This window comes from Coregonus lavaretus (genome assembly GCF_964263955.1).
Source record: "Coregonus lavaretus genome assembly, contig: HAP1_SCAFFOLD_1676, whole genome shotgun sequence".
Lineage (NCBI taxonomy): Eukaryota > Metazoa > Chordata > Actinopteri > Salmoniformes > Salmonidae > Coregonus > Coregonus lavaretus.
The window spans coordinates 15,001-32,826 of NW_028165035.1; the positions used below are offsets into that span (position 1 = coordinate 15,001).

General features: G+C 39.6%; 1 protein-coding gene across 1 annotated transcript in view; it reads left to right on the top strand.

Moving 5' to 3' along the window:
• LOC311116369 (netrin-G1-like) overlaps positions 1-17,826 on the top strand; it is a gene marked incomplete at both ends in the record, with an annotated part of 71,538 nt that overhangs the window by 1,293 nt on the left and 52,419 nt on the right. The window contains one exon of the mRNA XM_084191454.1: positions 11,029-11,207. Within this exon, the coding sequence (XP_084047580.1) occupies positions 11,029-11,207 (179 nt within the window). The remainder of the gene's footprint in view (positions 1-11,028; positions 11,208-17,826) is intronic.

Sequence of the window (17,826 nt, forward strand, 5' to 3'; positions counted from 1 at the left end):
GGTTAGTAATGGAGTGTGTGTTGGGTAAGTAATGGAGTGTGTGTTGGGTAAGTAATGGAGTGTGTGTTGGGTAAGTAATGGAGTATGTTTTGGTTAAGTAATGGAGAGTGTACTGGTTAAGTAATGGATTGTGTGTTGGGTAAGTAATGGAGTGTGTGTTGGGTAAGTAATGGAGTGTGTGTTGGGTAAGTAATGGAGTGTGTGTTGGGTAAGTAATGGAGTGTGTGTTGGGTAAGTAATGGAGTGTGTGTTGGGTAAGTAATGGAGTGTGTGGGTAAGTAATGGAGTGTGTGTTGGGTAAGTAATGGAGTGTGTGTTGGGTAAGTAATGGAGTGTGTGTTGGGTAAGTAATGGAGTGTGTGGGTAAGTAATGGAGTGTGTGTTGGGTAAGTAATGGAGTGTGTGTTGGGTAAGTAATGGAGTGTGTGTTGGGTAAGTAATGGAGTGTGTGTTGGGTAAGTAATGGAGTGTGTGGGTAAGTAATGGAGTGTGTGTTGGGTAAGTAATGGAGTGTGTGTTGGGTAAGTAATGGAGTGTGTGTTGGGTAAGTAATGGAATGTGTGTTGGGTAAGTAATGGCACAGACAGACAGTCATTTAGCAGAATAAATAAAGCATTAGGGCTTAAATGAATGTCCATTACTCAGGCAGCGTTTACAGTAATCAGGCCTATTGCCTTAAATGAGGATGTATTTACTGAAGTGAAATGAAGTGTCCCTGTTAAGGTACATCACTGAGGGAGTGATACTGAGAAGAGACGAACACAACTGGGTTTGGCTATCTAACTTCAGGCATTGTACTGTGACTAGTTAGTAATGAGCAATTGCATTAAAATGTCAAACAGCATTTATGTGGTGTGAAGAAGTTATAAATATGATACGTTATATGGGACCTAATGTGAATAAAGAGGTGGCATTGCAAACTGGGGGGGGAAAAACCCTTCATATAAAGTGAGGGAAAAAAGTATTTGATCCCCTGCTGATTTTGTACATTTGCCCACTGACAAAGAAATGATCAGTCTATAATTTTAATGGTAGGTTTATTTGAACAGTGAGAGACAGAATAACAACAAAAAAATCCAGAAAAACGCATGTCAAAAATGTTATAAATTGATATGCATTTTAATGAGGGAAATAAGTATTTGACCCCCTCTCAATCAGAAAGATTTCTGGCTCCCGTGTCTTTTATACAGGTAACGAGCTGAGATTAGGAGCACACTATTAAAGGGAGTGCTCCTAATCTCAGCTTGTTACCTGTATAAAAGACACCTGTCCACAGAAGCAATCAATCAATCAGATTCCAAACTCTCCACCATGGCCAAGACCAAAGAGCTCTCCAAGGATGTCAGGGACAAGATTGTAGACCTAAACAAGGCTGGAATGGGCTACAAGACCATCGCCAAGCAGCTTGGTGAGAAGGTGACAACAGTGTGTGTGATTATTCGTAAATGGAAGAAACACAAAAGTACTGTCAATCTCCCTCGGCCTGGGGCTCCATGCAAGATCTCACCTCGTGGAGTTGCAATGATCATGAGAACGGTGAGCAATCAGCCCAGAATTACACGGGAGGATCTTGTCAATAATCTCAAGGCAGCTGGGACCATAGTCACCAAGAAAACAATTGGCAACACACTACGCCGTGAAGGACTGAAATCCTGCAGCGCACGCAAGGTTCCCCTGCTCAAGAAAGCACATATACAGGCCCGTCTGAAGTTCGCCAATGAACATCTGAATGATTCAGAGGAGAACTGGGTGAAAGTGTTGTGGTCAGATGAGACCAAAATGGTGCTCTTTGGCATCAACTCAACTCGCCGTGTTTGGAGGAGGAGGAATGCTGCCTATGACCCCAAGAACACCATCCCCACCGTCAAACATGGAGGTGGAAACATTATGCTTTGGGTGTGTTTTTCTGCTAAGGGGACAGGACAACTCCACCGCATCAAAGGGACAATGGACGGGGCCATGTACCATCAAATCTTGAGTGAGAACCTCCTTCCCTCAGCCAGGGCATTGAAAATGGGTCGTGGATGGGTATTCCAGCATGACAATGACCCAAAACACACGGCCAAGGCAACAAAGGAGTGGCTCAAGAAGAAGCACATTAAGGTCCTGGAGTGGCCTAGCCAGTCTCCAGACCTTAATCCCATAGAAAATCAGTGGAGGGAGCTGAAGGTTCGAGTTGCCAAACGTCAGCCTCGAAACCTTAATGATTTGGAGAAGATTGGGTGGGACAAAATCCCTCCTGAGATGTGTGCAAAACTGGTGGCCAACTACAAGAAACGTCTGACCTCTGTGATTGCCAACAAGGGTTTTGCAGAGGGGTCAAATACTTATTTCCCTCATTAAAATGCAAATCAATTTATAACATTTTTGACATGCGTCTTTCTGGATTTTTTTGTTGTTATTCTGTCTCTCACTGTTCAAATAAACCTACCATTAAAATTATAGACTGATCATGTCTTTGTCAGTGGGCAAACTTACAAAATCAGCAGGGGATCAAATACTTTTTTCCCTCACTGTAACTGTAACATGGACCTTCACTGAACCAACTTGTGCATGTGTCAATTCTGTTGATTCAACTCTACCCTCTTAATCAAATATAAATTTGATAGAAATTCTGAGAAAAGCTGAAAAAATCTCAAACCCAACCTCCACAACAGGACTTCTGTTACTGAGCAGAAGCCTTCATATGAGATACATGAGCTCATAGGAAGCTTTGGTCTTCATTAAACCCTGTCGAGAACACAAGTGGTTCCGTTTTCCCTTTATAGTGCACTACGTTTGACCAAGGCTCTGGTCAAATGTAGTGCAGTATAAAGGGAATGAGTTACCATTTGGGACACTCAAGACAGTACAAATTTAAACACAAGAGACACAGTACACATTTAAACACAAGAGACACAGTACACTTTTAAACACAAGAGACACAGTACACATTTAAACACAAGAGATAAGTACACATTTAAACACAAGAGATACAGTACACATTTAAACAAATCAATACATTACACATTTAAACACAAAATATACAGTATACATTTAACACAATAGACACAGTACACATTTAAACACAATAGATACAATACACATTTAAACACAAGAGATACAGTATACATCTAAACACAAGACATACAGTACACATTTAAACACGAGATACAGTACACATTTAAACACAAGAGATACAGTACACATTTAAACACAAGCGATACAGTATACATTTATACACAAGAGATACAGTACACATTTAAACACAAGAGATACAGTACACATTTAAAAACAAGAGATACACTCCACATTTAAACACAAGATATACAGTATACATTTAACACAATAGACACCGTACACATTTAAAAACAAGAGATACAATTTATATTTAACACAATAGACACAGTACACATTTAAACACAAGAGATACAATACACATTTAAACACAAGAGATACAGTACACATTTAAACACAATAGATACAGTATACATTTAAACACAATAGATACAGTATACATTTAAACACAAGACACATAGTACACATTTAAACACAAAATATACAGTATACATGTATACACAAGAGATACAGTACACATTTAAACACAAGTGATACAGTACACATTTAAACACAAGAGATACAAGAGAACAGTATACATTTAAACACAGGAGAGACAGTACACATTTAAAAACACAAGAGATACAGCACACATTTAAACACAAGAGATACAGTATACATTTAAACACAAGAGACACAGTACACATTTAAACACAAGATACACAGTACACATTTAAACACAAGAGTCACAGTATACATTTAAACACAAGAGATACAGTGCACATTTAAACACAAGAGACACAGTACACATTTAAACACAAGAGACCCCAGTACACATTTAAACAAAATAGATGCATTACACATTTAAACACAAGAGACACAGTACACATTTAAACACAAGAGATACAGTATAGATTTAAACACAAGATACATAGTACATACTTAAACACAAAAGATACAGTATACATGTATACACAAGAGATACAGTACACATTTAAACACAAGAGATACTGTGCACATTTAAACACAAGAGATACAGTGCACATTTAAACAAAAAAGACACAGTATACATGTATACACAGGAGACACAGTATACAGTTAAACACAAGAGACACAATACATATTTAAACACAATAGACACAGTATACATTTAAACAAAATATACACAGTATACATTTAAACACAAGAGACACAGTACACATTTAAACAAAAATGATGCATTACACATTTAAACACAAGAGACACAGTACACATTTAAACACAAGAGATACAGTATAGATTCAAACACAAGAAACATAGTACATATTTAAACACAATAGATACAGTATACATGTATACACAAGAGATACAGTATACATTTAAACACAAGCTATACAATACACATTTAAAAACAAGAGACACAGTACACATTTAAACACAAGAGATACTGTTCACATTTAAACACAAGAGATACAGTGCACATTTAAACAAAAAAGACACAGTATACATGTATACACAAGAGACACAATATACAGTTAAACACAGGAGACACAATACACATTTAAACACAATAGACACAGTATACATTTAAACAAAATATACACAGTATTAATTTAAACACAAGAGACACAGTACACATTTAAAAGCAAGAGATACAGTACACATTTAAACACAAAGATATAGCACACATTTAAACACAAGAGACACAGTACACATTTAAACACAATAGATACATTATAGATTTAAACACATGATGTACTGTACACAATTAAACACAAGAAATACAGTGCACATTTAAACAAAAGAGATACAGTGCACATTTAAACACAAGATACAGAGTATACATTTAAACACAATACACACAGTATACATTTAAACACAAAATACACAGTACACATTTAAACAAAAGAGACCCAGTACACATTTAAACAAAAGAGATGCATTACACATTTAAACACAAGAGACACAGTACACATTTAAACACAATAGATACAGTACACATTTAAACACAATAGATCCATTGCACATTTAAACACAAGATACAGAGTACACATTTAAACACAAGAGATACAGTACATATTTAAACACAAGAGATACAGTACACATTTAAACACAAGAGATACAGTACACATTTAAATACAAGAGATATAGTACACATTTAAACACAAGAGATGCAGTACACATTTAAACACAAGAGATACAAGAGAACATTATACATTTAAACAAAAGAGACACAGTACACATTTAAAAACTCAAGAGATACAGTACACATTTAAACAGAAGAGATACAATACACATTTAAACACAAGGGATACAGTACACATTTAAACACAAGAGATACAGTACACATTTAAACACAAGAGATACAGTACACATTTAAACACAAGAGATACAGTACACATTTAAATACAAGAGATACAGTAAACATTTAAACACAAGAGATACAGTACACATTTAAACACAAGATATACAAGAGAACAATATACATTTAAACAAAAGAGACACAGTACACATTTAAAAACTCAAGAGATACAGTACACATTTAAACACAAGAGATACAGTATACATTTAAACACAAGAGACACAGTATACATTTAAACACAAGTGAAACAGTACACATTTAAACACGAGACACAGTATACATTCAAACACAAGAGACACAGTACACATTTAAACACAATAGTCACTGTATACATTTAAACACAAATGATACAATACACATTTAAACACAAGAGATAAAGTGGACATTTAAACAAAAGAGACACAATACACATTTAAACACAAGAGACCCAGTACACATTTAAACACAAGCTATACAATACACATTTAAAAACAAGAGACACAGTACACATTTAAACACAAGAGATACAGTGCACATTTAAACAAAAAAGACACAGTATACATGTATACACAAGAGACACAATATACAGTTAAACACAAGAGACACAATACACATTTAAACACAATAGACACAGTATACATTTAAACAAAATATACACAGTATTAATTTAAACACAAGAGACACAGTACACATTTAAAAGCAAGAGATACAGTACACATTTAAACACAAATATATAGCACACATTTAAACACAAGAGACACAGTACACATTTAAACACAATAGATACATTATACATTTAAACACAAGATATACTGTACACATTTAAACACAAGAAATACAGTGCACATTTAAACAAAAGAGATACAGTGCACATTTAAACACAAGATACAGAGTATACATTTAAACACAATACACAGAGTATACATTTAAACACAAAAGACACAGTACACATTTAAACAAAAGAGACCCAGTACACATTTAAACAAAAGAGATGCATTACACATTTAAACACAAGAGACACAGTACACATTTAAACACAATAGATACAGTACACATTTAAACACAATAGATCCATTGCACATTTAAACACAAGATACAGAGTACACATTTAAACACAAGAGATACAGTACATATTTAAACACAATAGATACAGTACACATTTAAACACAAGAGATACGGTACACATTTAAATACAAGAGATACAGTACACATTTAAACACAAGATATGCAGTACACATTTAAACACAAGAGATACAAGAGAACAGTATACATTTAAACAAAAGAGACACAGTACACATTTAAAAACTCAAGAGATACAGTACACATTTAAACACAAGAGATACAATACACATTTAAACACAAGGGATACAGTACACATTTAAACACAAGATATACAGTACACATTTAAACACAAGAGATACAGTACACATTTAAACACAAGAGATACAGTACACATTTAAACACAAGAGATACAGTACACATTTAAATACAAGAGATACAGTAAACATTTAAACACAAGATATACAAGAGAACAATATACATTTAAACAAAAGAGACACAGTACACATTTAAAAACTCAAGAGATACAGTACACATTTAAACACAAGAGATACAGTATACATTTAAACACAAGAGACACAGTATACATTTAAACACAAGGAAACAGTACACATTTAAACACGAGACATAGTATACATTCAAACACAAGAGACACAGTACACATTTAAACACAAGAGTCACCTGTATACATTTAAACACAAATGATACAATACACATTTAAACACAAGAGATAAAGTGGACATTTAAACAAAAGAGACACAATACACATTTAAACACAAGAGACCCAGTACACATTTAAACAAAAGAGATGCATTACACATTTAAACACAAGAGACACAGTACATATTTAAACACAAGAGATACAGTATAGATTTAAACACAAGAGACATAGTACATATTTAAACACAAAAGATACAGTATACATGTATACACAAGAGATACAGTATACATTTAAACACAAGATATACAATACACATTTAAAAACAAGAGACACAGTACACATTTAAACACAAGAGATACTGTTCACATTTAAACACAAGAGATACAGTGCACATTTAATTACAAAAGACACAGTATACATTTATACACAAGAGACACAGTATACATTTAAACACAAGAGACACAGTACAAATTTAAACACAAGAGACACAGTACACATTTAAACACAAGAGACACAGTATACATTTAAACACAAGAAATACAGTACACATTTAAACATAAGAGATACAGTGCACATTTAAACACAAGATACACAGTATACATTTAAACACAAGATACACGGTATACATTTAAACACAAGAGACACAGTACACTTTTAAACACAAGAGACAGTATACATTTAAACACAAGATACACAGTAGACATTTAAACACAAGAGATACAGTACACATTTATACACAAGAGATACAGTGCACATTTAAACAAACACAAGATACACAGTAGACATTTAAACACAAGAGATACAGTACACATTTAAACACAATAGATAAAATACACATTTAAACCCAAGAGATACAGTACACATTTAAACACAAGAGATACAGTACACATTTAAACACCAGAGACACAGTACACATTTATACATAGTGATAAACGGTGAGAGAAATGAGATAACGAGTACAGGGCGGTTTCAGACAGTGTTTTCAATACGATAATAGATAATACTTCTACTATAAAGGGACTAGCTAGTCTAGGAGGAATATAACAGATCATTAAAACTTCATGGAAAGCTTTTTTAATGATACCAGTTCAAGGTCTGCCCTGCTTGATAGAGCAGAGGGACATACCTCTTGTGACAAGGACACACACACTCACAGGTGTGTGTCTGTGTCACTGTGTGTGCTTGCGTGTGATCCTGTTTTGACTGCTTTTTAATTAAGGGGAAGGTTACCAAGGTGAGCCTAGTTGAGGTGTCTGTATAGAGGAGAGGGGGGAGAGAGAGAGAGGGTGTGAGAGAGGGTGAGAGAGAGAGAAGGTGAGAGAGAGAGAGAGAGAGAGAGAGCGAGAGAGAGAGAGAGAGAGAGAGAGAGAGAGAGAGAGAGAGAGAGAGAGAGAGAGAGAGAGAGAGAGAGAGACAGAGAGAGAGAGAGAGAGAGAGAGAGAGAGAGAGAGAGAGAGAGACAGAGAGAGAGAGAGAGAGCGAGAGAGAGAGAGAGAGAGGAAGGAAAGGGGGATAGAGGATGGTAGACTTACACTCTATCTATACTGAACACAAATATAAACGCAACATGCAACAATTTCAAAGATTTTACTGAGTTACAGTTCATATAAGGAAATCAGTCAATTGAAATAAATCCTTTAGGCGATAATCCATGGACTTCACATGACTGGGAACACAGATATGCATCTGTTGGTCACAGATACCTTTTTAAAAAAGGTAGGGGCGTGGATCAGAAAACCACTCCTTCGCACAGAGTTGATCAGGATGTTGATTGTGGCCTGTGGAAAGTTGTCTCACTCTTCTTCAATGGCTGTGCGAAATTGCTGGATATTGGCGTGAAATGGAACACGCTGTCGAACACATCAATCCAGAGCATCCCAAACATGCTCAATGGGTGATATGTCTGGTGAGTATGCAGGCCATGGAAGAACTGGGACATTTTCAGCTTCCAGGAATTGGGTACAGATCCTTGCCACATGGGGCCGTGCATTATCATGCTGAAACATGAGGTGATGGCGGCGGATGAATGGCACGACAATGGGCCTCAGGATCTCGTCACGGTATCTCTGTGCATTCAAATTGCAATCGATAAAATGCAATTGTGTTTATTGTCTGTAGTTTATGCCTGCCCATACTATAACCCCACCGCCACCATGGAGCAATCTGTTCACAACGTTTACATCAGCAAACCATTCACCCACACAACGCCATACATGTGGTCTGCGTTTGTGAGGCCGGTTTGAACATTCTGCCAAATTCTCTAAAACTACGTTGGAGGTGGCTTAATTAACATTCAATTCTCTGGCAACAGCTCTGGTGGACATTCCTGCGGTCAGCATGCCAATTGCACGCTCCCTGAAAACTTGAGACATCTGTGGCATTGTGTTGTGTGACAAAACTGCACATATTAGATTGGACTTTTATTGTCCCTAGCACAAAGTGCACCTGTGTAATGATCATGCTGTTTAATCAGCTTCTTGATATGCCACATCTGTCAGGTGGATGGATTAACTTGGCAAAGGACAAATGCTCACTAACAGGGATGTAAACAAATGTGTGCACAAACTTTGAGAGAAATAAGCTTTTTGTGTGTATGGAACATTTCTGGGATATTTTATTTCAGTTCATGAAACGTGGGACCAACACTTTACATGTTGCGTTTATATTTTGTTCAGTGTAGAACCAATAAGTGTTCTTCGGCTGTCCCCATAGGAAACCCTTTGAATAACCCTGTTTGGTTCCAGGTAGAACCCTTTTTGTTCTACATGGAACACAGAAGAGTTCTACCTGGAACCAAAAAGAGTTCTACCTGGAACCAAAAAGGTTTGAGTATCTTTGAAGAAAGGCTTGGTTCATTTGGCATCTTCTTGTTAACTCTCAATCAGCTCTCTGTTTTGTCCTCAATTATGAGAATGTTATTGCCTGTGTCCCAAATGCCCAAATGGCACCCTATTCCCTGTAGGGCACTACTTTAAACCAGAGCCCAGTGCCCTATCTAGGGATTAGGGTGCCATTTGGGACGCCTTTGATTTTAGAATCACAATCCTTATTTAATATGCTGTACCCTCAATGAGGGTTAGCCAAAGTAGGTTGAGTTTAAGTGCTGTTCCCTCCACGGAGGTTTAGTCAAATTAGCGCTTGTTTTAAAATGCTGTTCCCTCCACGGAGGTTTAGTCAAATTAGCGCTTGTTTTAAAATGCTGTTCCCTCCACGGAGGGTTAGCCAAATGAGCTCTTGTTTTAGAGCAGAATTATGGTGCGTTTTCATCTCTGTCTTCCCTCTTAGTCTAATCTAAATCAAGTACCGGAGTGGGAATTCCGTGTAGGACTAGTATACCCACTATTAAATTATAGAAGGTGCAACACTCCACAGCAAGGGCACAGTGAAATGTAGAGGAGGTGATTTGGTGAAACACGCCGGCATGATGAGTAACCTTGTCTTAGACATGAAGATTTGTGTTAGCTTCCCAGTCAGTCACATTTGATTCAAGTCAATAAAATAGTTCATATTAATGTTATCTAGGAGTAAGCACTGTAATCCGGCTTGAAGAACCATTTACATTTACATTTTAGTCATTTAGCAGACGCTCTTATCCAGAGCGACTTACAGTTAGTGCATACATATATTTTTTTTTCATACCCCCTGTGGAAATCGAACCCACAACCCTGACGTTGCAAACGCCATGCTCTATCAACTGAGCTACATCCCTGCCGGCCATTCCCTCCCCTACCCTGGACGACGCTGGGCCAATTGCACGCCGCCCCATGGGTCATCATCTCTGTCCAACCCACAGAACCAACATTCTGTCTGTTGCATGGTGTTTTCCTCCTCAGATGGAAGTGCAACCTGAACGTCACTCTTACAGAAGATAATTTGTGTTCAATGACTTCTCTGGCTATGAATAAAGGTGAAATAAATAAGATTGTGTTGTTTTTTCCCCCTCCCTCCTCAGGTGTAAGTGTAACCTGCACTCCAACAGCTGTGTGTTTGACAAGGACAAGGGGAAGCTGGGGTGTGAGTGTGAACACAACACAACAGGTCCAGACTGCGGCCGCTGTAAGAGACACTACCACGGACGACCCTGGAGCGTCGGGTCCTACCTGCCCATCCCCAAAGGAACTGCTAATATCTGTGAGTAGACTACGTCTCTATGTATCTAAAAACCAATCATGGAAAAAGTTTCACTCGTTCAACAGGTGCTAATCAATAAGAAAAGAATGATATATGAAGCATGTGGGCTTTTCGTCAGTCTTGGAGGAGATTTCTGTCTCATCTGTCAGTTCCCAGGTCTAGGCCAGGGGACTCGTTTCCTTAATACATCTAATGCAGGCTAACCCCAGGCTAACACCAGGGAAGCTAACTCTAGGGAAGCTAGCTGAGGTATAAGGCGCTATAGCCAGCCCAACACTGAGGGATAATGTGCTATAGCCAGCAGAGGGATAAGGTGCTATAGCCAGCCCAGCACTGAGAGATAGGGTAGTATAACCAGCCCAACGCAGGGAGAAGGTACTATAGCCAGCCCAACACTGAGGGATAATGTGCTATAGCCAGCAGAGGGATAAGGTGCTATAGCCAGCCCAACACTGAGGGATAGGGTAGTATAACCAGCCCAACACAGGGATAAGGTACTATAGCCAGTCCAACACTGAGGGATAAGGTGCTATAGCCAGCCCAACACTGAGGGATAGGGTTGTATAACCAGCAGAGGGATACAGTGCTACAGTCAGCCAAACACTGAGGGATAAGGTACTATAAACAGCTGAAGGATAAGTGCTATAGCCAGCCCAACACTGAGGGATTGGGTAGTATAACCAGCCCAACACAGGGAGAAGGTACTATAGCCAGCCCAACATTGAGGGATAATGTGCTATAGCCAGCAGAGGGATAAGGTGCTATAGCCAGCAGAGGGATAAGGTGCTATAGCCAGTCCAACACTGAGGGATAAGGTGCTATAGCCAGCCCAACACTGAGAGATAGGGTAGTATAACCAGCCCAACACAGGGAGAAGGTACTATAGCCAGTCCAACACTGAGGGATAAGGTGCTATAGTCAGCCATACACTGAAGGATAAGGTGCTATAACCAGCACTGAGGGATAAGGTGCTATGATCAGCCCAACACTGATGAGCAAGGTGCTATAGCCAGCCCAACACTGTGGGATAAGGTGCTATAACCAGCATAACACTAAGGGATAAGGCATTACAACAAGCCCAACACTGAGGGATAAGATACTATAGCTAGCCCAACATTGAGGGATAAGTTGATTTGGCTAGCCCAACACTGAGGAATAAGGTGCTATAGCCAACCAAGTGATAAGGTGCTATAGCCAACCCAACACTGATGGATAAGATGCGGTAGCAAACCAAGTGATAAGGTGCTATAGCCAGCCCAACACTGAGGGATAAGGTGCTATAGCCAGCTGAGGGATAAGGTGCTATAGCCAGCCCAACACTAAGGGATAAGGTATTATATGTAGAGCAACAATTCTTTTTTTCAGATCCTCAGAGAGTTCTTTGCCATGAGGTGCCATGTTGAACTTCCAGTGACCAGTATGAGGGAGTGTGAGAGCGATTTAACACACCTGCTCCCCATTCACACCGGAGACCTTGTAACACTAATGACCACGGGGAGGGAAAATGGCTAATTGGTCCCAATTTGGACATTTTCATTTAGGGTGTACTCACCTTTGTTGTCAGCGGTTTAGACATTAATGGTTGTGTGTTGTGTTATTTTACATTTACATTACATTTACGTCATTTAGCAGACACTCTTATCCAGAGCGACTTACAAATTGGTGCATTCACCTTATAGCCAGTGGGATAACCACACCATGTATTCTTTTTTTTTTTGGGGGGGGGGGGGTAAGGGGGGGTAGAAGGATTACTTTATCCTATCCCCGGTATTCCTTAAAGAGGTGGGGTTTCAAGTGTCTCCGGAAGGTGGTGAGTGACTCCGCTGTCTTGGCGTCATGAGGGAGCTTGTTCCACCATTGGGGTGCCAGAGCAGCGAACAGTTTTGACTGGACTGAGCGGGAACTGTGCTTCCGCAGAGGTAAGGGGGCCAGCAGGCCAGAGGTGGATGAACGCAATGCCCTCGTTTGGGTGTAGCGACTGATCAGAGCCTGAAGGTACGGAGGTGCCGTTCCCCTCACAGCTCCGTAGGCAAGCACCATGGTCTTGTAGCAGATGCGAGCTTCAACTGGAAGGTCAGTTCCAGTACCATATTTACAATGTGCAGGGATACTGGAGTGATAGAGATAGATATGTATAGGGGTAAGGTGACTAGGCATCAGGATATATGATAAACAGAGTAGCAGCAGCTTGTATACTGTTTGTACAGTTGAAGTCGGAAGTTTACATACACTTAGGTTGGAGTCATTAAAACTTGTTTTTCAACCACTCCGCAAATTTCTTGTTAATGTACTTTGTGCATGACACAAATAATTTTTCCAACAATTGTTTACAGACAAATTATTTCACTTATAATTCACTGTATCACAATTCCAGTGGGTCAGAAGTTTACATACGCTAAGTTGACTGTGCCTTTAAAAAGCTTGGGAAATTCCAGAAAATGATGTCATGGCTTTAGAAGCTTCTGAGAAGCTAATTGACATAATTTGAGTCAATTGGAGGTGTACCTGTGTATGTATTTCAAGGCCTACCTTCAAACTCAGTGCCTCCTTGCTTGACATCATGGGAAAATCAAAAGAAATCCGCCAAGACCTCAGAAAAACAAATGTAGACCTCCACAAGTCTGGTTCATCCTTGGGAGCAATTTCCAAACGCCTGAAGGTACCATGTTCATCTGTACAAACAATAGTATGCAAGTATAAACACCATGGGACCACGCAGCCGTCATACCGCTCAGGAAGGAGATGCGTTCTGTCTCCTAGAGATGAACGTACTTTGGTGCGAAAAGTGCATATCAATCACAGAAGAACAGCAAAGGACCTTGTGAAGATGCTGGAGGAAACAGGTACAAAAGTATCTATATCCACAGTAAAACGAGTCCTATATCGACATAACCTGAAAGGTCAATCAGCAACGAAGAAGCCACTGCTCCAAAACCACCATAAAAAAGCCAGACTACGGTTTGCAACTGCACATGGGGACAAAGATCGTACTTGCAAATGGGTCTTCCAAAATGACAATGACCCCAAACATACTTCCAAAGTTGTAGCAAATGGCTTAAGGACAACATAATCAAGGTATTGGAGTGGCCATCACAAAGCCCTGACCTCAATCCTATAGAAAATGTGTTGGGCAGAACTGAAAAAGCATTTGCGAGCAAGGAGAACTACAAACCTGACTCAGTTACACCAGCTCTGCCAGGTGGAATGGGCCAAAATTCACCCAACTTATTGTGGGAAGCTTGTGGAAGGCTACTCGAAACGTTTGACCCAAGTTAAGAAATGTAATGGCAATGCTACCAAATACTAAATGAGTGTATGTAAACTTCTGACCCACTGGGAATGTGATGAAAGAAATAAAAGCTGAAATAAATCATTCTCTCTACTATTATTCTGACATTTCACATTCTTAAAATAAAGTGGTGATCCTAACTGACCTAAGACAGGGATTTTTTACTAGGATTAAATGTCAGGAATTGTGAAAAACTGAGTTTAAATGTATTTGGCTAAGGTGTATGCAAACTTCCGACTTCAACTGTATGTGTGAGTGTCTTTGTGCGTGTGTATAGAGTCAGTATAAATATGTGTGCATGTTTTCTGTGTGTGAGCAAATTAAGTGAGTTTGTGTGTGTGTGTGTGTGTGTGTGTGTGTGTGCGCGCGTGTGCATTCACATGCTTGTGTGTGTGCCTCCATACCAATGTGTGTGTGCTCTAAGGAGATATGGCTTGATTTCCCCCTGCGCTCCTCCCTAGCTCCTCCAGTTAGGAGTCTCTCTGCCATATTTTTTTTTTTTTTTGTCATTTAGCAGATGCTCTTATCCAGAGCGACTTACAGGAGCAATTAGGGTTAAGTGCCTTGCTCAAGGGCACACCGACAGATTTTTCACCTAGTTGGCTCAGGGATTAGAACCAGCGACCTTTCGGTTACTGGCACAACGCTCTTACCCACTAAGCTACCTGCCAGAGACCAGACGGCTAGCTGCCCTCTCTCTCAGATGGACAGGCCGTTATTTAAAACAGCCAACCCTCGGACTCATCTGCACTGAACGGATGAAACCCCAGACCCAGTCTCCATATGCTCCATATCAACAGCAATATTACACACTGGTTTGGAGAAAGACAGAATGCAATAATGTTGCATATGCCACCCTGGCATTATTACATAATAATATAATGATATAATAATATCACAGGAAGTTGAATAGGTTTAGTTATTTGTTATTGTCTCATAAGTGAAGGGTGAGAATATCCTGCATCCCAAATGGTACCCTATTCCCTACATAGTGCACTACTTTTGACCAGAGCCCTATGAGCCCTGGTAGTGCACTATGTAGTGAATAGGGTACCATTTGGGATCTAACCTATAGGATACAACATGGGGCATTCCATGCATTTCCCCATGCAGCAACCAACGCAACGGCTCATATTTCCTGCTAGGATATTAACCATACGGTCCTTGAAGACAGATTTGCTGAATGTGCAGAATTTAATTATAGTTTAATAGCGCTTGATCTGTCATCAAGTCATCCTCTTCAGTCACAATGGTAATGCGTCTCCTAGTGACAGACGGGGTATTAGATTTTACGTATTTCATATTAAGGACCCTATATATATAAAGATGCATAGCTGTACGTGACCCTCCATGTAATAATCTAAGGGAAAGGAGGCTGTCTGTTGCTAGGGGCCCTGAGCGGTCAGGATGAAAGGGCTGAAGTATGGACCAGAATATATCTACAGCATCATATACTTTAGATATAGGCACACACTAAATCATCAAAAGTATGTGGACACCTGCTCGTCGAACATCTCATTCCAAAATCATGGGCATTAATATGGAGATGGTCCCCCCCTTTGCTGCTATGACAGCATCCACTCTTCTGGGAAGGCTTTCAAATGAAAATCAAATTGTATTTGTCACATGTGCCGAAATGCTTACTTACAAGCCCTTAACCAACAATGCAGTTTTAAGAAAAATAAGAGTTAAGAAAATATTTACTAAATATACTAAAGTAAAAAAATAAAAAATAACAATAACAGAACAATAACGAGGCCGGGGTACTGGTACAGAGTCAATATACAGGCTATATACAGCTATATACAGGGGGTACCGGTACAGAGTCAATATACAGGCTATATACAGCTATATACAGGGGGGACCGGTACAGAGTCAATATACAGGCTATATACAGCTATATACAGGGGGGACCGGTACAGAGTCAATATACAGGCTATATACAGCTATATACAGGGGGGACCGGTACAGAGTCAATATACAGGCTATATACAGCTATATACAGGGGGGACCGGTACAGGGTCAATATACAGGCTATATACAGCTATATACAGGAGGTACCGGTAAAGAGTCAATATACAGGCTATATATAGCTATATACAGGGGGGACCGGTACAGAGTCAATATACAGGCTATATACAGGGGGGACCGGTACAGAGTCAATATACAGGCTATATACAGCTATATACAGGGGGTACCGGTACAGAGTCAATATACAGGCTATATACAGGGGATACCGGTACAGAGTCAATATACAGGCTATATACAGCTATATACAGGGGGTACCGGTACAGAGTCAATATACAGGCTATATACAGCTATATACAGGGGGGACCGGTACAGAGTCAATATACAGGCTATATACAGCTATATACAGGAGGTACCGGTACAGAGTCAATATACAGGCTATATACAGTGGGGACCGGTACAGAGTCAATATACAGGCTATATACAGCTATATACAGGGGGTACCGGTACAGAGTCAATATACAGGCTATATACAGCTATATACAGGGGGGACCGGTACAGAGTCAATATACAGGCTATATACAGGGGGGACCGGTACAGAGTCAATATACAGGCTATATACAGCTATATACAGGGGGTACCGGTACAGAGTAAATATACAGGCTATATACAGCTATATACAGGGGGTACCGGTACAGAGTCAATATACAGGCTATATACAGCTATATACAGGGGGTACCGGTACAGAGTCAATATACAGGCTATATACAGCTATATACAGGGGGGACCGGTACAGAGTCAATATACAGGCTATATACAGCTATATACAGGGGGGACCGGTACAGAGTCAATATACAGGCTATATACAGCTATATACAGGGGGGACCGGTACAGAGTCAATATACAGGCTATATACAGCTATATACAGGGGGGACCGGTACAGAGTCAATATACAGGCTATATACAGGCTATATACAGGGGGGACCGGTACAGAGTCAATATACAGGCTATATACAGCTATATACAGGGGGGACCGGTACAGAGTCAATATACAGGCTATATACAGCTATATACAGGGGGTACCGGTACAGAGTCAATATACAGGCTATATACAGCTATATACAGGGGGTACCGGTACAGAGTCAATATACAGGCTATATACAGCTATATACAGGGGGTACCAGTACAGAGTCAATATACAGGCTATATACAGGAGGGACCGGTACAGAGTCAATATACAGGCTATATACAGCTATATACAGGGGGTACCGGTACCGAGTCAATATACAGGCTATATACAGCTATATACAGGGGGTACCGGTACCAAGTCAATATGCAGGGGGTACCGGTACAGAGTCAATA